Source organism: Myripristis murdjan, chromosome 3 (assembly GCF_902150065.1).
Source record: "Myripristis murdjan chromosome 3, fMyrMur1.1, whole genome shotgun sequence".
Classification (NCBI taxonomy): Eukaryota; Metazoa; Chordata; class Actinopteri; order Holocentriformes; family Holocentridae; genus Myripristis; species Myripristis murdjan.
This window is the reverse complement of record NC_043982.1, coordinates 12,566,084-12,590,324: the sequence shown is the minus strand read 5'-3', so window position 1 is coordinate 12,590,324 and position 24,241 is coordinate 12,566,084. Positions and strand designations below refer to the sequence as shown.

The window sequence follows — 24,241 nt, the reverse complement described above, 5'->3', positions numbered from 1 at the left end:
ACAGGCTTGACATGTATTTCCATATACTCAGTACTCTTTCTGAAAGAACTCAGTACCTTTCTGAAAAACTGGTTAATCTAGGATTAGTTTGAAAATTAACACACACACTCTCTTACACAGACAAACACACAGGCTTGTAGCACATAACTGTTGATACTTAGTCTAACTGTCTAACTGTGGTTTGTTTCTAATTTTATTATGGGGTTTTATTTAGCCAGAGGAAAAGGAAGAGGAAAGTCCAGGAATGAGGATGAGGAGGAAGGAGCAGGTGGAAGGCCCTCTGCACCAAGCACTCTCTTTGACTTTCTGGAATCCAAGATGGGAGTTTTCTCCATTGATGGTGGGTGACTTAAGTCTTAATTTTATTTTTTTATTTTTTATTTACCTGGGTAGCTCTCTCAGGAACTAACTTAAAATTAAACCTACCATTTCAGCAACTTTAGGATGAAATCATTTTCATTGCAGTGTCCTGATTTTAAATATTTTTTTTAAGGGAGACATGTAATTGAAGGCTGAAATTGAATATGCTCTGTTGTTTCCTGTGTTTTCTTCGAATTCTGAAACTCTCTTTTCTCAAAAGCCTACAAGTACACAGAGTAAAGAAGACCAGATAAAACGTGACAAAGTCGAGTGGGATGAATACAGATTTTCTTTCTCAGGAAGAATATACCAGCATGGACAGAAATGTGATAGGATCCAGACAGATGGCTATCCTGTGCAGAGGGAATTAAGATACTTTAAATACAGTCATGTTCTCTAAATCCCTGAAATCAGCACTGGTCTGAAAAGTCCAGGGGAGTACTTGGCTCTAGTTTGTAACAAGTAATTGCAGGCATAAACAACATTTTGATGTATATTTGATGTATCTCATTGTATTTGAGGTGGTCAAACAATAGTAAACTACACTCCAAAATCGTGGTTTGCTAATACAGTGTGAGCATATAAGCACACAGTAGTGACAATTAAAAGAGGTTTCTGTGTTTCACCATCATCAGTTTCCAAACAGTTAAGGCACAACTGGATAATACATATAATAAAAAGAGGCAGTAAGCTAATCAAATGTGAAAATTATTTTCAGTGTCATTATAAACATCAGGAGCAGGAAATACAGGGAAATAAATCCAAACATAAACTTCAATTTTAATAGTAAACAGGAGACAAAACAGTCAATTTATAGGCCAATATCAGTCCAATCAAATGCCAGTATCTCAAATATCACCTCCTGTGATATCATAATATTACAGGAAATGCAGAAGAATAACCTAACTAGCTACAATTAGTGGTTTGATAGGTAAGACATGGCTTTCAGCAAAAGGGGAAAAAAAAAGTTTTTAGCAAACCTGTCATAATTATCTTTACATTACAGAGTAACAGAATATATGGAATAGGCCCAGGACCTTCATAAGTATTTCCAAGTAAATTCAGTTTGAAGGAGCTTTGTGTGAGTATAACACCCCCTCCATTTTGATTTAGTCTGTATCATTGAAGGATAGGTCAAAAAATGAATGTCTGTGGGTCTGTCTCAATTCAAAGGTTGTACGCTACCTATGTCGTATTTGATCGTATTTGTCGTATTTGTAGGCTGCTTACGTCACAGCGGCGCGACAAGTGCTGTCCCAATTCAATTTTACCATGTGGGGTCCTGCAGATGCAGCTGACCGATCCAGCCTATTTTTGACTAATTTGCAGGATATACCTCCACGATGCTTCACGGCCGACATTACAGCCTACTTCCCAGGGTACGTTTCGGTCCAGTTAAATTTCTGGATCAGCCACCATTGCTGGAACTATTAAGCATATTTTAGACCGTCTCAATGTTAATATCATGATGTTTTGATAAGTTTTCATGCCTATAATTACCACCATAGATTCGGTTTAGCTGTTAACTGTATCCGAACAACGCCTGTAAATGTAAGTTTAGTTAGATGAGTTAGATAGGCATTTTGCATGATGTTTCCATAGCAACCATCAGCGCATCAGGTACGTTACAATGTAGCCATGTGTACAATTACTTTAATTGGGATAGTCTGTTGCAATTTGAGAGGTGTAACAATTATCTTAATTTTCTGCATCTTCACGAAGACAAAATAAAATAAAATACATAAAACTATAGAATCAATGTTGTCCATCTTGAGAGTGTCGAAGCTGCTTATCATTTTGTTTCATGCACAGGTGTTCACTGACACACCTCTGAAACCTACTTCGGCATTTTACGCTGCATCACTCGAATGTGCTTCGGGAAGCCTCGATAATGACGTAGGAATCCTCCGCAGTTTACACCGTCCCAATTCACTAAATTTTTAGTTCCGGTAAACCTGATATCGGCACCTATGTCGGACACCTCCTACGTGGGCACCGTAGGCTGCGACCTAGTAGTCATCTAGCCCTTCGATTGAGACAGACCCAGTGTATCAATATTATCCAGGTGCCTTACTTGTTTGAGAACCAGTGATGGGGAAATACAACAAAATGTCAGTGTGTGGACTACTGTTACTTGACCTGTACTGATCTTTTTTGGATGGAAGTGCTGCATCTCTATTACATGCGGAAGGACTTTTCGAAGAGCGCAATTCATCATTGTGTTTGACCAATACTGACACAGTTTGCTGGCTTCATTAATTATATTATGCATTTCTATTTTTGACTCTTGTTTTTGGGTTTAGTGATCTTTCATCTTCAATAATTACGTGTGGCATATTTAGTGTGGTCTTGTCTACATTCGTCTGTTTATATTAATTACATGTTTTCCGATAGCTGCTGATTACACTCATCATTTTCTGTTTGATTTTAAGAGCCAAAGAGCCAGCTGCCTCAGAAACATCATGAAAGTAAAGTGAACTTCTCCAGCTCAGGCTATCACTCCAAAGACACATCACAGATCAAGTCATCCTCGCATAATGACAACAGACAACAAAGAAATGACAAACCACCCCGCTTTCACAGGGATACCGACTTTCCCAAACCTGGCCAAGAGCCCCCCTCTAACTCTACCGCTCCCCAAATATCGGCCCAGCAGTGGAAGGGCCAGGAGAGAGGGTCACGTGGTGCCCCGGACAGATGGCATAGTGATAGGAGAGATGTGCGGGATGAGCAAAATTCTTATACCGTATCTACCTTTTCACGGTGTAAAGAACCACAATATCCGATGGAATCTACTGGAACCTCCCACCAACGGCCCAGAAATGGAGATGGCAGTGGTGGGGGCTTCGCAGGGGGTTTTCAAGTTACCAGAGAAAGTTCAGTATCTGAAGTGTCTCATAGGAGAGGGGCAAAAGACAGTGTACCCACATCTAGACTAATCAATTCTGCAGGAAATGAAGCAGATGGAAGAGGAGGTTACAAGCGGGCAGACAACAGATATGAAGAACCCAACAGCAGCAGGAGAAAGGGGAGGAGTGACCGGTTGAACATGGACAACCTTGACCGTCAAAGGGATAGTGGGCCACCGAACTTTAACTCGTGGGGAGGAAGCACAGTGACAACCCAGGATGGGACTTTGTCTCGGGACTCTGGATTCTTGACAGGTGATTCTTCTCACTTACAAAATGGAGACATGGAACACAAAAGAACCGGGCCGATCAAGCAGACAAACTCAACTGTTCCCTCTCAAAAGGAGGCGTTCCCCAAGAAAAACACCTCTCATTACACAGGACCTAAGAGGAGATCAGGACAAGGCAAAGGTCAGGGTCCTAGAGGGTCAGAGAGAAGTCATATCGCTGAGCAGACATGGAAACCTGGAGATGAATGCCTGGCGCTGTACTGGGAGGACAGCAAGGTATGTGATTACTAGATTGGTTACACAGCAATGCTTTTTAATGTTTGTTGAAATATGGCCTAAATGCCACTTTTCTGGATTTTTTGGCAGCAAATACCCCATGTCTCTTTGCTCTGTGTCATTGGTAGAGAATTTCTGCTTCCTTTTTGATGTCTTATATAGGAATGTTAATATTAGGGAGTGTCAACACCTGCATGATTTGTTGTCAGCACTCTTATTCAGGAACCATTTAACAAATGTCACAGATATTTTTAGTTGAGCGGTAAGGTCAAACAACGTGAAGTTTAAAATGCAGGAAAATGCTGGAAACTGTAAAGGCCTGCTCAGTGTGATTATTACAAGAATATGACATGCCACTAGTGCTTTGTTTAATGCTTGTTTTATATTTAATGTATTTGGAATATGTAAGGCACCACGCAGACGTTTATAATTTTAACATTTATATATTAACCTCTTCAGAACCATTAGTAGTGGCATTAGGAGTGACTATAAGATCATCTTTGGTTGGTGATGCACATTTTTTCCTGTTTTGGGAAATGAGTTTTGAAAGTTATAAGAGTGCTTATAGTGTCACCCTAACCTCTAAGATCAAATGGAAAACGATCAGTAAATGATGAGAGGTGCGAGCTACTCATCTGTTGATCATAGGCTTTTAAATAAAGTAATTTTCACTGCACTTCTTTTAGTAAAACAAAAGAGAATCATATGGTTAGTAAATACTGCTGCTATGAGGGGCCTGAATCGTGGCATGCACAACTGGAAGTTATATAGTAAGTTGGTCAGGACAATGGCCCCCTTGGACCAACAAGAAGTAAATCCAGCCTTTGTTTTGGTCTGCAGTTTGGTTTGCAGTTGAAATGAAAAATGCCTCTCTATTTTTGATTCTGAAGTACACTATTAAGCTGATGAGCCTTACGTCAATATTTTTGAGCTTGAAATTAGAAAGTTCCATCTGGGTTGAATCCAGTTTTAAGATTTCAGTGTTTTGACATCACAGCCATCAAAACTGTTATGTAGTTAGGTCCATCTTTATTGCATACCTATGGTACTTTGGAAGCAAACTATCTAAATCCTAAAATAATTAAAGATTTTATATAAGAAGGCCCAAACAGAGATTGAACAAGCCTAATTCTCTAATGTCAGGTTTCTGTAAAGTTCTGCCTGACTTTACAATGAAGTAAATGTAATGAAGTAAAGTTTATTGATAAAATGTAATTATCACTTTAAGCACAGTAGATTGCATCTAATTTCAAAGAGCACAGAAAAAACACCATTATCTAAAATACATCTACTCTTGTTAATATCACAAGCACATTATTTTTGTGTTGATTTCACACTTGTACAGCTTAAACTATAACACACTTTCCGATACATTTTATAATTTCATTGGTGTACTGATCAATGATCATTAACCATGTCACTGTGTTTGTCTACTTGGCCAAAGTTAGATAACCTCATCTTCTGCACATTTTAGTACTCCTTGTCCACTGTTGTTTGCGACTCACAAAATGTCATGAGAGTGGAGTGAACATCCTCTTCCTCGTCTTTTTTCTCCCTATGTCCCATAATTGTTTTTTTTTCCCCCTTCTCTTCTACTGAATGTAGCTGCTGTTCTCTGATCATTTCTCTCACTCTGCTGTTGTCTGTTCATCTGTCTCACTCCTCTCTGCTGGACACTGTTCTGGCTTCTCAAACTTTGGAACCACTTTTCCTTTCATCTTTCCCAACTTTCTCCTTCATTTTTTTTTTTTTTTGTTTTGTTTTGTTTTGTTTTGTTTCAGTTGGTCTTAACCTGAAATCAGAAACACCAACTCGCTATACAAGAGACACATTAAGGCCATTTTTGTGCTTAATCAAAATGTGTCCCTGAATATTACTGCACACAAAGTCAGACAATATTCATCCAGTTTCTTAATTTAGTGTGTTTTGGTACATTATTTAGGGTGACAAGTTTGACAACCACCTGATGTGAAATTTAAATGCCAACCAATCTATTTTTTGTGGCTGCTTTGCCTCAATCTCCACTCTGAATGACAATACATTTTGGAACTACTTAGGTTGTTGCCAAATGCAGCATTTTTACAGCACGCTGCTTGGTTATGCTGCTGTTTAATTAATGAATTGGTTGAGCTGTTTTGTGTCAAAATAATTAATGGTATTTCCATGTACTTCTCTCCTCTCTGTGGTTGTGTGTGTTTGTGTATGTTTTTTTTTTTTTTTTTTTTTTTTTTGTTAAAGTTCTACCGTGCCAGAATAGACGCAGTGCATCCATCAGGCTCCACGGCTGTGGTCGTGTTTAGTGACTATGGCAACTGTGAAGAGGTCCTGCTGCACAACATCAAACCTGTTGCTGCGGACATCTGGGTGAGGAGAAAGAAAGCATGTGTCAACCTCTTTTAGACCCAGACAAACAAGACTAAACAACTCTTGTCTCATCCATCATTTACATGAATTTGTTAGTGTGTTGTTTGATTTCTATTTACTTTTTTATGTATTTGGGCATTTGTCTGCAAGCTGAAGCAATTGATTACACGGTATCTGAAGAGGTAGAAATAAAAAAGGTGACGTAGTCTGACTTAATTACCATACATGCTGTAACTTACAAGTAGAAACAAAATCAACAAGTAGATTTCATACAGTCATTGGAACTATTTCAGCTGAAATGATTCTAAAGTTGAATTAGATGTGTGATATGGATGACAAATTAAAGGAAAACCTGACTAAATGCATGGTGAAACATAGTGAAGTGGTCTCCTCTAGAGTCTGGATACCCTGACCTGAGCGTGGATACCTGACCTGTACCCAGGTCGGGCATCGACTCTCGGGACCTAACTTCCTGTATAGTGCTGTAGTTTATGTGACAACACTGAAGGCTACAAGTAAGCTATTTCAGGTGGTAAATGTAACGTAGAGATGGAGGACAAGCAAAATTTTGGGCTTGGGATGGGTTCGGACACAAAGATAAGATTGCCTGTCAGGTTTGGGTCGGGCTTAGTTTTTAAGCTCTCAGCCTCGGTTTAGGTTAAGACAAAAATATGCAGCCTGATCCGCACTCTTGTCTCTAGATTGACAGTGTCCCCAGCCACAGGGCAGGATGCCTCACTGAATGGTTTGATGATAATGTAATGTATATGATGATGATGATGATGCTGTAACTCATTCACTAATTGGAAAATTGTAAATCATATACGTAAATTGTAGATCAAATACAATGGCCTTCACAGTCACCACATCTCAACAAAATCGAGCACTTACGGGACGTTAGACAGTGCTCTTCAATGCTATCATCATCATCAGAACACAAAATGAGGGAATAGCTTTTGGAAGAATTTAGCTTTGTCCTTCCAGTGCAGTTCCACACTTGTAGAATCAATACCAATGAGCACTGAAGCTGTGGCCCCACACCTTCCTACGACATTTAATGTTGTTTTTTCCTTTACTTTGTCTCCTGTTTTTGTGTGTGTGTGTGTATATATATATAACTTTGTCATGACATAAAATATCGGATATTATTTACATATTAAATGTAGCCATTTTTAACATAGGTATACAATTTAAATAGGCTAGCCTGCATTTTCATCCTGCCTGTGCTTTGTTTAAGGAACAGCCCAGACCAAAATGAAAGTTTTCTGTATCTGCTGAGCACATCAGCTGAAACTCCACGGACGTTTGTACAACCACCAAACACACAGCAAATTGGCCCTTGGATTTCAGTCTCGGCTTTCTCCCAAGCAAATGAACACAGTGTCTCTGTTCCAAACAGGGCATAAATTGAATGACCACATTTATCTAAGCTACTATTAAAGTCCAAAACCACTTCGGTTTACCCTGTTAACCTCTTATATTTAACTCACCAACACATCTCTGTTGCTGTGAATGGATGGCTATTCTGCCAGAAGGCTCTGCTCACTATCTCATATGTGAGATATGCAGCTGTTTAAGCAATATATCAAGTGTGTCTGCCTTACCTACAGTCAGACGAGAAGATTGATACTAATTTCCTCACTATGTGTCTAGTACAAAGGTAGTGACCGGCTGTAAAAATAAAAACGAGATGGTAGTTATTTTAAAATGCAGCTTTGTTCTCATGTACTATTGAAAAATAACAGTTAGTGGTTGCCAGGTGTGAACTGACTCACATCAGAACATTATTGTCAACAAAACCCACCTGCCTGAGATGTGTTGTTTACTCTGTCAGTGGACTCAGTGGACTAGCCGCTAATCATGTTTGGCTTTTGAAAGAAACAGTGAGGATGATTTCTTCATGACGAACACAGATCCAGACCTGTATATATTTGGGCCAAAATATACAGAAGAGGAACTATAACTTCTCTATAGTGAACAGGCTCTTGCCTGAAAAGGCTGAATAAGCTGACTCAGCCTATCCAGCAACCTCACAACCCCAATGTGTTAAGTGTAACCAGCAGTGAACGGCTAATAATCACTGCACCCAGGGAATGGATAAATAGTTATTTGTCAAAGATAGTTGGGAATGTAGCTGCATTAAAACAACTAGTATCTCGTTTTTATTTAACTTTATATCAACTTTGGGGTTGAGCTGTTCCTACAAACTGAAATTAAGTCACCCCTTGTTCAGTTGGGGCCAAAACAAACTATTCACATTTTCACTTTGCTAGCTGACTCAGACTTGTCAGACAGTGTAGACAAAGGCATGAGACGTAAAGTGCATTTCTGGCTACCTACGATAACATCATAACCGTATTAAATGTGCACTGGCAGGAGGAAGATGATGGTTACTATGACAGCTCCCTAGAGTTTCGCCGTGGGGGAGACGGGCAGCCTAGACGCACACGACCCACACAGCAGTATTACCAGCCACCCAGGGCGCGAGATTGATTTGTCACCACTTATACTAGCAGGTAATTAAGAAAATAAATGCTGGGGTTGTTTTATGTTGACCATCTATGGTATGGTCCTCCAACTGTGTTTCCTATGCACAGGACAGCAAGTGGTATGATGCTGTAGTTGAGAACAGACTGAAATAATTGTGTTATCATGCAGGTATTTTTTTTTATTTTTTTTTTGTCCTCCTCAGTCAGACCATAGATGCAGTGTTTAACAATTTAACATATAACTAAGTTCAGCAGGGCTTGTAAATGGTACTGGAGTTGCTTCCATTCATGTCTCAAGTACCAAAAACAATGCTTCCTTGCAGAAAATGAATGCCCTGCTGCAGCTGTACATGTTCAGTAATGTTGAAGGGTTTTCAATGTAGAGAGCCCCGTGGACCCACAGGTGGTCATTTGAGTGGATCCCCAATAAAATTTGTGTTTTTTTACAAACTGTAGCAGGAAACTCGCATTCAGTGTTTTTATGGTTATAATGATATATATGTTGTAAATGTATCTGAAAATTAAAACAAATAAAATCCCAAATCTGAAAACTTTATTTTCAAATCATCATGACATACGAGTTTTAACCCACCCGACTCACAATTTCCAGAATCGATATTTCAGTATAACAAATCAATGACATGTATGCTCTGACGGTATCCGTGTGGCTGCTTTTGCCAGAGTGGGAATTGTCATCTTGTTCATAGAACGGGACTGATTCAGTTAAGGAGTCTGATTCAAAACAGTGAATCAGCTAGCTTACCAGTTCAGTACCAGCTGTGTTGAAAAGACATAATAAAACTGCTGGCTGATATTCACAGAAACTTGGAAATTATGCTGAGGTAATCCAGTTTATGAATCATTTGACTTTTGTACACATTTGCCATCACAAGTATTTTCCTGGCTCCTGGGTTGAAAATGAAACTTGACTGGATGTTTGAGCGCCCCTGTTGTTAACTCCGGAGTGGCCCTGTGTGCTGCCGGGTTAATGAATTTGTTAGTTCAGTGCAGCAGTTGCCTCGCCGGCTTAGTTGACTCTGTTTTGAATCAGCCTCCTACTGAATCATGGAATCTCATTCAGTAAATGAGAGAAACAAGGCACTGCGTAAGCATTATCAGGGTAATGATAGGGGGCATGCTCTGGACACATTGATAGTGAGTTTACTGCATCCTTCTCAGATTTTAATGTCAGGGACGCAGGACATGTATTGTTCATGTCATGTATTCTCCGAAAAGCTCTCCGAAATGGTTTAAATCAGTGGTTCTCAAACTAGTCTTTGAGGCTCCTGTCCAAGTTTTTCAAGTTTTTGTTGCAGCTCTACTCTAGTACACATGAACCAATTAAAGAGTGACTCAGCAGCATAGAAAACCTCTGGTACACTGCCCTCTTGGAGCTGAAACTTTCTGGCATTGTTGCACTTCTGGCCACACCCAATCAGTTCTGGCATTGTTGCACTTCTGGCCACACCCAATCAGTGATTTAGCCACAGGTACTTTGCTATCGGCAGCTGCTAAAAATACCTGCTGCCACTTCACTGATTGGGTGTGATCAGAAATGCAGCATACCTTAAAGGTTTAAGCTTGGGCAGTGCAGCAGAAGTTTAAGGCTTAATGGTGATTGGTTGCAGCAGATCTACCACGGCATGCATGAAAATATGTGGCCCTTGATTCGCTCAGGTGTACATGAATAGAGCTGAAACAAAAACTTGCAGAATCCAGTCCTCAAGTACACCTCCAGTAAGATCTGGGCCGTAAACCGCTGCTTTAAACAAACACAAAAGCAAAAGAAGAAGCAAAAGAATTTTTAATCATTTACTGCTCTTTATGAGCATTGTACATTATCCTTCACTGTTTTTCAAAACCTAATGCCCATCTCTTATTTATTTATTTATTTATTTATTTATTTTTAGGATTGTCTTTTTTTTTTGTCCTCAGATTTGAGACACAATTGAACTGGTAAACCTAGCTTGAAATTTAAAGAGTAACTGAACACCACCTTTGACACGCGTTGTTCACAGATTGAAAAATGCCTTTGAACCTGGGGAAAGGTGGGTGGGCACTGGGCTGGCCTTTGAAGTAGGTACCACAGCCAACGTCCTGTACCAACCATGACAAACAGCTACGCCCCTTGCCATTCCTACCCACAAATACTACACTGCAACTTCCACTTGAAACATAGCTTAGACTCAAAACAGTGACAGATATAAACAGAAGCACAGTTATCACCCAAAGCACCACAGCTGTATAAATGGACAGCAGAAACCCTGGACTGTCGCAAGTCCACAAGTCCACAATGTCCAGTGTCTCTGCATTTCTGCCGCACCAGCTAGTAGCTGGGACAGAGGGAATGGAGAATGAAAGGGAGATGTGACTAAGTGGTAGTGATTGATTTGCCTCTAACACTGTGTTCAGTGCTGTTGACCACACAGGAGTGACCAGATTAGGTTGTTAGATCAGGTTGATTACAGAGAAACTGAGACTGAAGGAAATGCTCCTGTGTTACACCTTAACCTTTCTGTGATCCATTACTAAAACAAAGGCTCATCTGAGCACAGAGCAACAGTGTAGCTACAATAACCTACATTCACTTTACAGCGGCGGGGCATTTGAAAATCTGGTGATCTCCTCAGAAAGCAAACAAAATCCTTCACATACTTCAAACAGGATAATTATGAACCTCCATATAGATTCAGCCACATCTAGTCCCATGCCGGCATCTGCTCCTGGTGCTAACTTAGACCTGCTAACACTGCACTGAAGTTAGCATGTTTTACAGTCACATACACATACAAATGTCATAAAAACAGATTCACCAAAGACAACACCACCAATCATGCCCAGGCTGTGACAGCATTGGCGTTCAGATGAAGATGCTTCAAAAATAATTGAAGTAAGGGGCCACCTCTGTGTTGGAATACAAAACAGAGGTGACATTGAAGGCTACATGCAGCCACTAATGCACTCAGCTGGCCGGCAAACACACCAATGCCACAGTGCTGTTGCACCAGGGATAATGACCCTTAATGACCCATGAATGGTAAGCCCTATATTTAAGGAGGCATCTAATTATAATTATTAAAAATATTATAAATATGTTAAAATTAAAATGCATTCACAGAAATGTTTTTTTTTTTTTTTTTCCCACAAAGCAAACATATCATTAGTGTCATAGCCAAAATTCAGTCTTCATATCTTTTATTTCATTTTCAAGTCCATGCATGCTCATTCTATGATATATTGAACATTAAAAAACAAAAGAAAAGTTATAAAGTTATAAAGTGAACGGATGAACCAAACAATGGTTGAATGGTTTTTCCTGCACTGTTTATTTTTTCACATTTAGGAGTGCAGCACACACTGAGATGTGAGCTTGGAATTGAAAAACGTGTGCTTTTGCCAAAAAAAGGAAAATTTGGGACCACGTTCTACTGCAAACATACATAAATTACAGTATACATAATTTAATAAATCAAAATATTGTTCTTGGTTTTTAGTTACTCTTTAAGGCTGATTCATGCTCCATGCAGAAATGCACATAACGGAGTGGGCAGAATGGTAATGATGTAATTGCAGTCAAAAAGGCTTTACACACTGATGTCATACACAAGACCGTGCACCGCTCAAAATTCTAAACAAAGCACATGGCAGTGCAGTGCTTCCACCCAAATTTGGTAGAACAAAGAGCAAAAGGAACTGCAGGCTTATTGGGTTATTTTTTTCTTTTGGGGCATGTGGAGAGCTTCACTTTTCCCACAGCGCCGCTAAAGTGTTGGACTTCCCAGGCACACAGTTGTAATTAGAACATGAACACATACTGATTACACCTTGCATATAGCTGTGTAAAAAGCATTAGCCTGATATAGGAATCTTTGATAATCTTGTGTGGTACTGGTTGTTATCTCTACCAAAGGGTCCTGTGGTGCCCCATAGAGAATTCCCTCTACAGAAGTTGCAGAGGTGCATAACGAAAAAAGTCAAATTTCACTGAACTACACCGATGTTCATGGTCCTTCACTCCACTGAAACCAGTCAAAGATGGCTGACAGACACCTTGACCTTTTTGGTTGTGCTGTGCCTCCGAGCAGTACATTCACGGCTGTGGAAATGATGACACTTTGCATAATACACACTTGGCATGACTACATTCGTAAAACATGCAAAGCAACACTAATGATGCTGGAGTGATATGTTTGCTCTAATGATTTAGTTACTTCGTTAAGCATTTCCACTGTGATGAGTTATTGCAGTCTGCCTTTCGACCACTAGTGGCAGCAGTTGGCATATTCTTCAGAGGTACGGCACCCTGACAAAAATCAACGATGTAACAAGGTCTAAAAAAATGTATTTGTGCAGAGGAGGAGAGTAGCATGTGTCAGTGCGGACTAGTAGAAAAGTGAAACGTAATGGACATCTGCTAGGAGAATTCTCTGTGGAGCAACACAGGACCATTTGGGAGCAACACCAACCAGTATTTTCAAAGAATACCAAAGGATCCTATATCAGGGCTAATGAAGTGTGAACCAGCCATTTCTGTCCTGTTGATGTCCTTCTTGGTGTTTGGATTCACACCACAGAGCTGTAAAATCACAGTACATCAGCAACTGGTTTATATGAGTGGTCGATCTTCAGGTCATTTACCTCCTTCAATCTGTGAAAGGCCTTTAAATGATGAGGTGAAAATATTTAATCTTATATTTTTATAGCATGAAGTATTAATTAAAACTGGGTCAATTTGAGATAATTGGGGTCTTTACAAATGGTGCGCATGTGAAAGAACATAAGGTCAGAACGCGTTCCAAAGTGCTAATTCTGGAACATGTTCCAAAATGAGATGCTTCTGTCAGATATCTGATAGAAGCATATTCATATCTTACAAAAGAGAGAGAATACACTATTGTGTGCACTTAATGAAATGGAAAACATGTTTTTTTTAAAAACGTACTTAAAATAAATTTGCAAAAGAATACTGCACTCTAATTTCTAAGAGATCACATACAAAACTTTATACTGCCTCATGTCCTTGAAAGTGACAAGTGCACTAGAAAACTAATTTGTTTAAGTGCTTGGGATTCCTGTTAACATTGATTATGTGTGAGAATTATTTACTGCTTTAAATGTCACTGCTCGTTCAAAGAATTTTGTGAAGACATGTTTGCACGAGGTCTACAACTACAGTGACCTTAGTGTTGTGAGAGTATGGATAAGTCAGTGTATGTACAACTTGGATTCATTTTGTAATGGCTTTAATAATTTTCTCTTTTTTTCCCCAATCCATCAGTCTGTTTGTCCTCCATCCTTCCGGGACAGAGATAACGTCTCTTCCTCAACAATCCAGAGTTCTTCCTGAGTTTTTATGTGTCCATAACGTCAAGACATACAGCACTTTTCAAAGGGCTTGGACAAGATGCAAAAAACTTAGATGAACATCCATTAATTTTGTTATGGACACAACTACTGTAAATGTGAAGATTTGTAAAACAGCTGCATTAAAATGTTAATAAACAATATTCTAGTATGTAGCTGATTTGTTGTTGTTTTAATGTGGTATATGATTGAATCAGGAAATTCATATGAGAAACAAATGTGTGATAGACAAAGAAACTTATCCAGGGATCCATGGGTTTGTTTATTTATTTTGTACCAGTCAAAGACACCAGGAATTGCATGATTATATCTGAGTATATCTTCTACTGAAAAATGCCAAGATAGTGGTTTAACTTGCTACACACTGTTACACCTTATTCGCTGATTCTTGTAGCTTTCCTCTGTTCTATCAGTTCTGCTCTCCTGTATGAGCATAGGCACTGCTCGGCCTTTGCAAGCAGCTCAAGCTCATTTGTCGTGTTCTCTGAGGCAAATCCGAAGGGTAAGACAATCTCATCTTGTAATAGAGATGGTAGCACTAGAGAGATATCATTTTGCACACTACAAAAGGGACTATTGCTAGCTCTTCAAGCATGGCACACCACTGGGTTAGCTATTTATGGGCTCCTGCTGTGTGGGAGACACAGTAGTTCTACACATCAAGAAATAATCTCCGCCTCTGCTTCAATTTCACTTTTACGCACTGCAGGGGTTGAGTGGACAAAGGCACCGAGGTTCAACAGAGAGGTCACTGGGCTATTCTGTATCACTGGTCCAAAGGATTTGCTTTATTTTCCAATTGAGGTTCCAAGTGAGCATAGATAAATAATTGACAGATGGTTATATGGAAACCTATCCAGCAGGGAGGAACTAAAAGTGAAGCTGTATGGATCTTCCCTGTGGGCTGAAGATAAGCTTTTTACTGAAAATTAGCAATGTGCTCCTATTAATTTCAGAAAAAATACTGGTGTTTTGATAGAAGAATGAAATCAATTTTGTTTTGACCATTAGCTCTAGTGGCCCTTTTAAATTGTTCTGCAAAACTGCTAAATGTTTGGCAGATCCCATCATACAATAGTACTGAGACCCAACAAATCACATATGTAAGGGCCTGCAGGTTAGATGAAGCCTGTGGCATAATTATGTCCAACCTGTGAGTTGACTTTCGATTTTCTGTACATACACATCAAATACAACCCCAAACCCTAACACTGCACTGCAACTTCCTGTGCTGTTGGCATCACAAAACACCTGAATATTAATTTGAGATGCAGCTCAGCACTATGTGTCAAGTTATTCTAGTCATAAATCAGTAATAAACGTTGTGTTTTCGGTTAGGCCCCTATTCAAATGTTAAAAGTTTAGAGTGAATAAGGGTTTTGATCATTATGGTGGAACTATATGATGACCATTTCCATGCCTAAATGTCTCATAAGAAGTGTTTTGCAAATGACTTAAAATTAGTAAATAGTCACAGTTACTAGTTTGTGTTCTCAAAAATGACAAACATTTTACCAGTTACTGCATACAAACGAAATGAGTTACTAGAGGAAGTAACTTTGCATTACTTTGCTTTAATTCTCTTATATTAATGCATACAAAGCTATATTAGTGTTACTGTGGCAAAGTGTGGGACAAAACAACTGGCAAATTTTATCTATCATTGTGCCCATTATCATGATGATGCAAATCAAATAGTGGATTAATAAAACACAATAGATATGTTTTGATAGGCTTATTAGCACTGGGGTCCTGCGTATTGCTTCAGAAGATTAGAATTACTATTCTGTGATGTGGACACTATAGTTCTCACACTTGCAAAGAGACTACCAATATATTTTTGTCCTTAATCTTGGGGAGAGAAAAATAATATCTTTATTTCCAGGATAGGAACCTCACAGTGCCTGAACTGTCAGCCATTGTCTTCAGTCTAATGCTGATTGATTGATTGATTCATTCATTGTGGTGCCGTAAGGTCAGGTGATGTTAGGCTGCCTTCATCTGCTATCAAGACAAAAGTAATAAGTAACAAGCCCTATTTAAGTGTCAGTAATTGCTATCGCATTAGTTAACTTGAAAAAGTAATTAGTTACATTTCCACTTGCTGCCAAAAGTAGAGGAATTACAGAAATGTGTTGCTTTTCTAATACATTGCTTCCAAAACTGCGCATAAGTCGTTGCAGCAATTTCTCAGAGTCTCAGTTTTCCAGTGAAACCCAATTCATGCAGCTTCAAGACTGGTTAGGCCCCTGTATGCAGGATAGTAAATACACCATTTGAGAATAGGCGAAAATAACAAATTTGTATTGAATGTAAAAATGCATGGTTTTTGACCCAAACCCCATGGGATTAGTGTAAAGTGGGCATGTCAGCAAATGGGAGACCAGTGGGTGCCAAACTTTAGCCTAACTTTGCAGCATTGTTTGTCCCCCTTGCCGACAACCTAGTATGACATGACTGGTACCAGTCCAGTGGATACCTTAGTTTATCTAGTTCCCTATGACACCATATGTATAATATGGAATAACTTAACTCTAGCTTTAGACAGTCTCTGAATGACAGTATGTCAGCCATGGATGCCGGCAGTTGCAGTAAAACACTGATTGTAGGCTCTGACCAGGTTTCATTATATATTTGTAAAGGATTGAATGAAGGAAATGAATAAAGGAAATAAAAAAGACAAATGAAAAAAATTTCAAGATGTTCCTGCGTAGTCATTAATTAATATAATAAAACCACTAGAATTGTTGCTTGGATAAGTAAACATGCAAGTGCAACATGCAACAAGTGTATTATGAAGGCGCTGTATCATTCCATACAAAGGCAGTGTCCCAGGCTGGAATTACAACTTGCTCTGCATGTTTATGTAACTTTCAGCTGCAGTTTATGTAATCATGTTGATGTTGTAGAGTAAATCTAAAGCTCCCATTACAATTATTTAGTATTCTAGAAACTGTCTTGGATTATGATTAGATTGGATTTTACATGAGAGGATTTACGATGTGATCAAAAACATCTGGGCAGCAACTTACTTTTTAATGTTTTGGTTTGATAGGTTTATGAGGTTTAAGTGCAGGCTGATTTGATTTGACCATGTTTTCTTCCATATTGGATAATCAGTGAAGATTTAGCATCAATTGTACATTGCCCTTTCATATCAGGTGCTAACAGTGTTTTTGAAAAACAGAGATTAAAACTAAATAGAATCACCTATGTACCTCCTCACAGACTCTTAATTTGAAATGATGCCCAGCAGTCAGAGAATGAAGCATGATAAGATCATTTGCACAGTTTGACCAACATTTAAAAATTTGTCGACCACCAAAGTGGTTGTGGCTTCCATGGTACCTTTAGGTTGTTTATTTATTTATTTATTTGTTTAGTCTAAAAAAAAAAATGAAAAGATTTCTGTTTCCTGTTTACCAATAATCTGTTTTTAAAAGATGTATTTGCTGTCAAACTAAGACCACAACCCCAGTGTCAACTATGGTAATACTAAGTCACTAATGCTAGAGCTTTTTATTTATTTGTTTATTTATTTATTTATTTAGTTTTCATAGCAGCTTAAAACTTGTTTCACACCACATAAACAAATACAGAAATCCATGCTAAATACAAAGCTATTAGGCAAGGCAGTCGGCTCCAGGCCTAGTTTGAACCAGTAATTTTGTACCCTGATGCATTTTCCCATTTTTCTTGGCTGATGTTGGCACCAGAAGATCTGAACATGTCTTTGGTTGTATATCCTGAGATTTATAACAAGTATACGTTAACTGTCATAAAGTAAAGGTCAGCAACTGAGACAGTAGTGTCAACTAAACATACAGTACCAGCATCTTAAAATTGTTGGTAATTCAGTGACACTACAAACAGAGGTATATGGATATTGCAGAGACTACAAAAAGGACATCAAAGTGTTTGTAGAGCCTCAGTCAGCCTGTAAGAAACTGCAGTGGGACTGTCCCCCAGCTCTTAGTTTTGTTTCTGATAAAAAGCCCAGGCACACTACATGATTATCAGGCACACTGACATGTTTGGACATCCTAACAACTGGGAGGTTAATCCCAGTCTGAGACTTTGTGATCTGAGCCGCCCCAGCTCATATCAAACATGTTTGATATTTAGGATCTGACTTCTGGGTGGCGTCATTCCAGGATTGGAGACCGCCAGTAGCCAGTGTGAGAAGTATTATTTTAAGTTGCAGTGGTATTAATCATAATGTGGGTATTATAATCTATAAATACTTACTATTCTCTAGCTCTTCTGAAAAGTTTCTGTCCTCAGTCTGTCCAGTCACAGCTCCATCCGAATGCCCTTCTTTTCTCAGTGAATACATCTTCCATTAATACTGAATCACATTGGATTGTGTAAGGATCTGCAAAATAACAGTTTCTGGTGTCAGTGATGTTTCAAGAATCGGCAGGCTAATCGCTCATTAACATCCCCATCCATGCCTAACTGTCAGTGCCAATACTTTTCCAAAACTGGTTAGACTTGGAAACTCTTATGTCTGACACTCAGGGCCCTATCTTGTGCCACCCGCTACCCGCTGCCACTACCCGCTACCCGCAAATTGCGGATTTAGGAACTTCCGCTATCCCTAAACGGTATCTTGCGCCCGCGCTACCCGCTATCCCTTATGCCGACTCCATCATTTGCACCTGGAGGTGTGTCCGTGGGCATGTTTCATGCGCTATCCCTAAAATTGCTATCTTGCGCACAACTTTCCCTAAAGTTTGGGCTGTTACGAGAGCGCGCCCAGGCGGCTTCAATGCGTGCCCCGACGGAGCCTCGCCAGGCACACGGTCGGACTGATACCGGGTTGCCGTTGGAATGGACTGAGTATATTACTCATATAGACTGTTTAGAGGAAAGACTGCCAGCACGTTTTATTGTTTTATCATAAGCCAGCAGCTGTGCTATATTTTTATTTTTAATATTTTATTTGCCCAATCTACCTTGGCAATAAATTAGTTTACACATAGTTCCACCTCTGCCTCTTGTGTGTGTGTGGTGTGACCGGGGGATTTTACTCAATCAGTATAACCTTGTGACACGTCCACTTGGACACATGTGGCTCCACCTCACGAATTAACTCGCCTATAATATAATATATAATATGTATATATATGTAAAGCCAACTTGCTTTAGCCTCAGTAGAAGCCCTGAGAAAATCTACCTCCCTCTCTCCATCGCGGGTTTAGGATTTAGGATTTAGGATAGCGCAGCCTGCCCTTAAAGTGGCACCTGGCTTACTGATTGGTTTAACTGGCGTAACGCCCAAAAATGCCTATGCATAATATAGCGGGTAGCGCAGGTGTTTTGCGGATAGCGGGAGGTGCACAAGATAGCAACTTTTACGGGGGAACGCCTCTTGCGCAACCCTAAATCCGCAAATAACGGGTTTAGGGAGTCTGGCGCAAGATAGGGCCCTTAGTCTGCTTATCACTTGACTGGCATTCAAGTTCTTTGGTTGGAAAAAGAGGATGCTGTTTGAAACCTGATTTTGTTGCATTAAAGGAAACCTATTTCAAGAGTTGATTTACAGTATATCAGCAGCAGTATGACAGCATAGACTGTTCACCAGGTATATTCTCTATTTTTTTCCACTGTTTTTGTCATTAAATGTCAACTCAGAAACTCTGTTATTATCCATATTTCCCAGTGGTAATTACGAGTTTTAGGCTGCATGAATGTGTTTTTTTAACTGCTCAATATGATGTTCCCACTGAGCATAATAGTCCAGGTGTCACTTGTATCATTGGGCCTCCTGTCTTTTCACACCTCCCAGCCAACACTGAAACTCACAACAATCTTGCCAACATGTTGCAATGACTAGACCAAATGCACAGGACAAACATTTTCACAAGTTTTATTTTTAAGACTTCTAATCTTTGTAATGGAGGAATGTAAACATTTTTGTGTTTGATTGACTACAAGCAAACAGGTATGTAACAGGTTGCCTGTGGGATCCTTAAAAAGTCTCCAATTTAATAAATATTAGATATTGATATTGGATTGGATTCATATTGGATCATGTGATAACAGAGTTGATTGGGCGTGCCATTTTCACTTCTTTTGGTGAGGAAAGCTTAGTCACCCTTTCATTTCACTCTTGACAAGTAAATCAGCTGTGGTTATCTGTGGTTAAAGTTTTGAAACTAAAACAGCTTTGATAAAGGTGTACTGTTCATTGTTAACCAGTTTCTTACACATACATGATGTGTGTGTTTTCCGAAGTCAGGCAACTATTAAGTTGGATACCCAAAAGTCTGTTCTCTACCTGCTGTATTAAACCATTGTCTGCCATAAGCTGTAAGAGAAACTGTTTCCTCTTCATAGGAACCATAAGCATTACCTTTGTTTTTTGCATAATTAGAATAAAATCTGCTCCATATGTAGTTACGTCATCAGCAGAAATTGCAATTTGAGAGAGAAAGACAACACAATGTATATATTTTAATGGGTCATTTTCTTCTATCAGTCAAATAAAAATGCACACCGTCAGGGGCAGTCTGTTCAAACCCATAATGGGGGAGTTTTTTTTCCAGGAAGATCCTATGATCCACCAAATCAAAAGCAGCACTGAAATTTCAGAATAGTACACTAGCAGACTTTCCCAAATCAACATGTGAGGACTGTCCTTGTGGAATGATCATTACTTATGAGCATGCTGGTTCAAAGAAATTAAATGATATGTTTCTATATATGCCCATATTGGTTCAGTAATTATGCCTTCCAATTATTTACCAAGAGCTGGTAAAAGACTAATGGGTTGGCTGTTTTCTGATAAGAGAGGTGCGTTGTATCTTTTGCAATTGGACATGCACGAAACACACAAGTGTTTTGACACTGATTTGGTCCATTTGTAAAGATCAGGTTAAAGACAGATCAAGAGTGGTAGAAACCACGTTTGGGCATCAGAAACACAAAGACCTTGTCTGGAGTAGGGCTAAAGAACATAAGGAGCATCATTTGCCTTTAATGATCAATTTCTTCTAGAAGTCATAAACAGGAGGAAAATACTCTACCCTATTATGGAAGAACACAGACTTTTGAGTCATTGTGGTTGTCTGGTGAAGGACAAACTATACATAAATCAGTTGTACAATGACCACAAAATAACTTGAGATGTTTGTTGAAGTGAATTACTTATGCTGATTCTGTTGATCTACATCTGCCTAAAAGGGGTTACATGTTGAACATGCAACTGTTTATAGATGCCAAATAAAGTTAATGGCATTTATAGCTTGTTAGCTACCAATAATGCTCATGTTTTAGCAATTACAGAAACACTGATGGCAAATCTATATTACTGGATAAAATGCAATAAGAAAGGATTGGAATTGAGAAGATGTGTTCATTTATATTCTGAATAATTTACTGTTTAAAAGAAGGGTTTATCTGATAAGCCATCTGGAAGTTTTATGGGTACAGGTGCCCCTACCTGATCCAGCACCTACAGTATTAAAATCAAATATATGTATAGATCCACCAACCCAGAGTCTAGATAAAGCAGCTGTGGACAATAGTAGTGTACTTTCTTGGTGACCTGAATATTAATGAGAATGATCATAAGAACACTAAAAATAAAATTGTTCAGATTTACAGAGAGATGCAATATGAAAAGGATGGTAAATAAAGGTGATTTGATGTTCATTTATTCATTAAGCACATTTCAAATTCTGTGCACTCTGGAAAGGTGCAGGTGTTCTTAACCTCATTTGGCATCTTGAGCTGCTCCATCATGACGTTCTTCTCAACAGTCTCACTCTATGATTCTCAGCAGTTTCAGAGAAAACCAAGTTGGTCTCCATTAAATGGCGTTGTTGGTTGAACAATGCTTTCTAGTCCAGTAATTTTAGGCCAAAATTGGGGTCAACCTAGGACAAATTGCAAGAGAAGCAAACTTAACTGATTTTGGATCCTCAGTTTGTCCTGAGTGAGGGGAAAATAAGTTCCAAGAAATCCCATTGGTGGAAAGTTTTGAAAATCACCTATATATGACCATATAATACCAAAAAACACCCTTTTTAACACATAGGGGAAAGGGGTTCAAAATTTTACTTTCAGATATCACTATAAAAATTCACAAGTTGATTACACAAAGACAAGAAAAAAAGTCAATTACAAGTTCTTTGAATTATTCTGTTTACACATGCATATCACACATTATCTGATTTGATATGCGCTAATTGGAATAAATGCCAGAAGAGACATTTAAAAAGTGAATTAAAAGGTTACTATATAACAGTGAATTAAAAGGTTACTATATATATAGTAACCTTTTAATTCACAGTTTAAATATCTGTTCTGGCATTTATTCCTTATATTCCTTATTAGTGCATATCAAATCAGATAATGTGTGATATGTATGTGTAAACAGAATAATTCAAAGAACTTGTAATTGACTTTTTTTCTTGTCTTTGTGTGTGTAATCAGCTTGTGAATTTTTATAGTGATATCTGAAAGTAAAATTTTGAACCCCTTTCCCCTGTGTGTTAAAAAGGGTGTTTTTTGGTATAATATGGTCATAAATAGGTGATTTTCAAAACTTTCCACTAATGGGATTCCTTGCGACTTCTTTTTCCCTCACTCAGGACATACTGAGGATACAAAATCAGTTGAGTTTGCTTTTCTTGCAATTTGTCCTAGGTTTTTTCTTAAAATGACTGGACTATTCAGTTACTTGTTTTCTCTTTCACCCTGCTTTCCATCTGCTCCGCAGCTTGCTTAAGATTCTTGTTGTCTCCTAACAGCTCATCAGTATGCCACTGACTGTATTCAGTGCGTGTTTTGAGTTGTTTAACGTCCTTTGTCATCACCTCCAACACACTGATTTTAGCAAACCAATCTCAATCTCAGTCACTGGCTGGTCTTCATCTTCCTCACTCCCTGATTCAGAGAGCAGATGGTTTCTCAGATGAAACACCCTGCCATATCTCCTTTTTTTTTTTTTTTTTTTTTGTGAAATTCCATAGGGGTGCTTGCTTACTTACTTTACACTAGGCTCAAAACTTTGTGCAGGACCAGGCGTCAACTCATTCATACAGATGCATGCCAAGATTCAACTTCATCAAAGATCTCACCGTAGGCACTGCACAAATTGAGCAAAGTTAATGCATATGGTAGGAATTATTATTATTATTATTTTATACCTGTTGCACCTTATCTTTGATATTTTAAATGTCTCCCCACTGAGAGCATCTGGAGCATGGAGAGGATGGTCCGGAATCAGAATCAGAAATATTGATTCCCAAGGGGAAGTTGGGTATTGGAGTGGCTGCTTTGTACCTGGCCTGTGGAATGTGCTCTGTATTGAGCAAGTGGATGTGTTGTTTGCCTGTGATTTTACTAGCCAGTTTGACAACATGGGACAAGCAGGCAAAGGGTCATTGAGATTAAAATGTCTTTTGCAAGACACACCTAGCATCAAGGCAGAATACTAGAATACATAAGGGAACAGTTCACCCAAAAAACATTTTCCCATTTACCCCTAGTACAACCTGTCCTTTCAGATAGTTTCTGCATAACTTGATGAGGTTTACAGTCTGATGTAGTCTTCCCTGTCTCCTGGCACCACACAGCACAACGGAACTCAGAATCTATCTGGATGGATAAACTGCACAAGGGGTAAATGTATTTTTTTTTCCCCTCAGGTGAATGGTTCCTTTAAAGTTACAAACAATGACAGTAAAGAACCAAACCAGGCTACCATGGAGAATGTTAAATGATTCATTAACATGCCTGCAGAGCACTGTAATCAGCTTCCCGATGGCATTAAATTTGTTAAGCCTACGTAGAAAGTAGTCATTGACAACCCTATTTCCAAACGGAGTCAGCATGTGACGTGACAACACCGATTAGAATCTCAGATCTTTGGTTTCTGGCTCTCAAAGAGAGCTACTCTTGCTCAAGTGCTAATTGAATTCTCCCGGGCCACTGGAATCACTTAAATGAAATATTTAACTCTTACCTCTTAGCTACTATCTTTTCACATTTCAAATTAAGAGTGCAGAGTTAAAATCCAGTTAAGATGGCTGCCTTACTCTAATGTTAGACAGTTTACTATAAACATCTAATTCCTTTCACTTTGTGGTTTTCATTGGTACAAAATCATCTATAGCCTAATTGTTCACTGGTTTGTGTTGCATCTGTGATGGCTATGATTCATTACAATAAAAAGCATATCTGCCTGTAACAACAGCCTCTTTGCCAGGCATGTCAAGAAGTTCATACAAATTATAAT

The 24,241-nt window shown here is 38.8% G+C and overlaps 1 protein-coding gene across 1 annotated transcript in view; it reads left to right on the top strand.

Moving 5' to 3' along the window:
* Positions 1–14,147, top strand: part of tdrd3 (tudor domain containing 3) — a 41,720-nt gene extending 27,573 nt beyond the window's left edge. The window contains exons 10-14 of the mRNA XM_030080050.1: positions 215–340; positions 2,793–3,775; positions 6,014–6,139; positions 8,516–8,655; positions 13,907–14,147. Of these exons, the coding sequence (XP_029935910.1) occupies positions 215–340; positions 2,793–3,775; positions 6,014–6,139; positions 8,516–8,632 (1,352 nt within the window). The 3' untranslated portion in view covers positions 8,633–8,655; positions 13,907–14,147. The remainder of the gene's footprint in view (positions 1–214; positions 341–2,792; positions 3,776–6,013; positions 6,140–8,515; positions 8,656–13,906) is intronic.
* Positions 14,148–24,241: the final 10,094 nt, after the last annotated feature.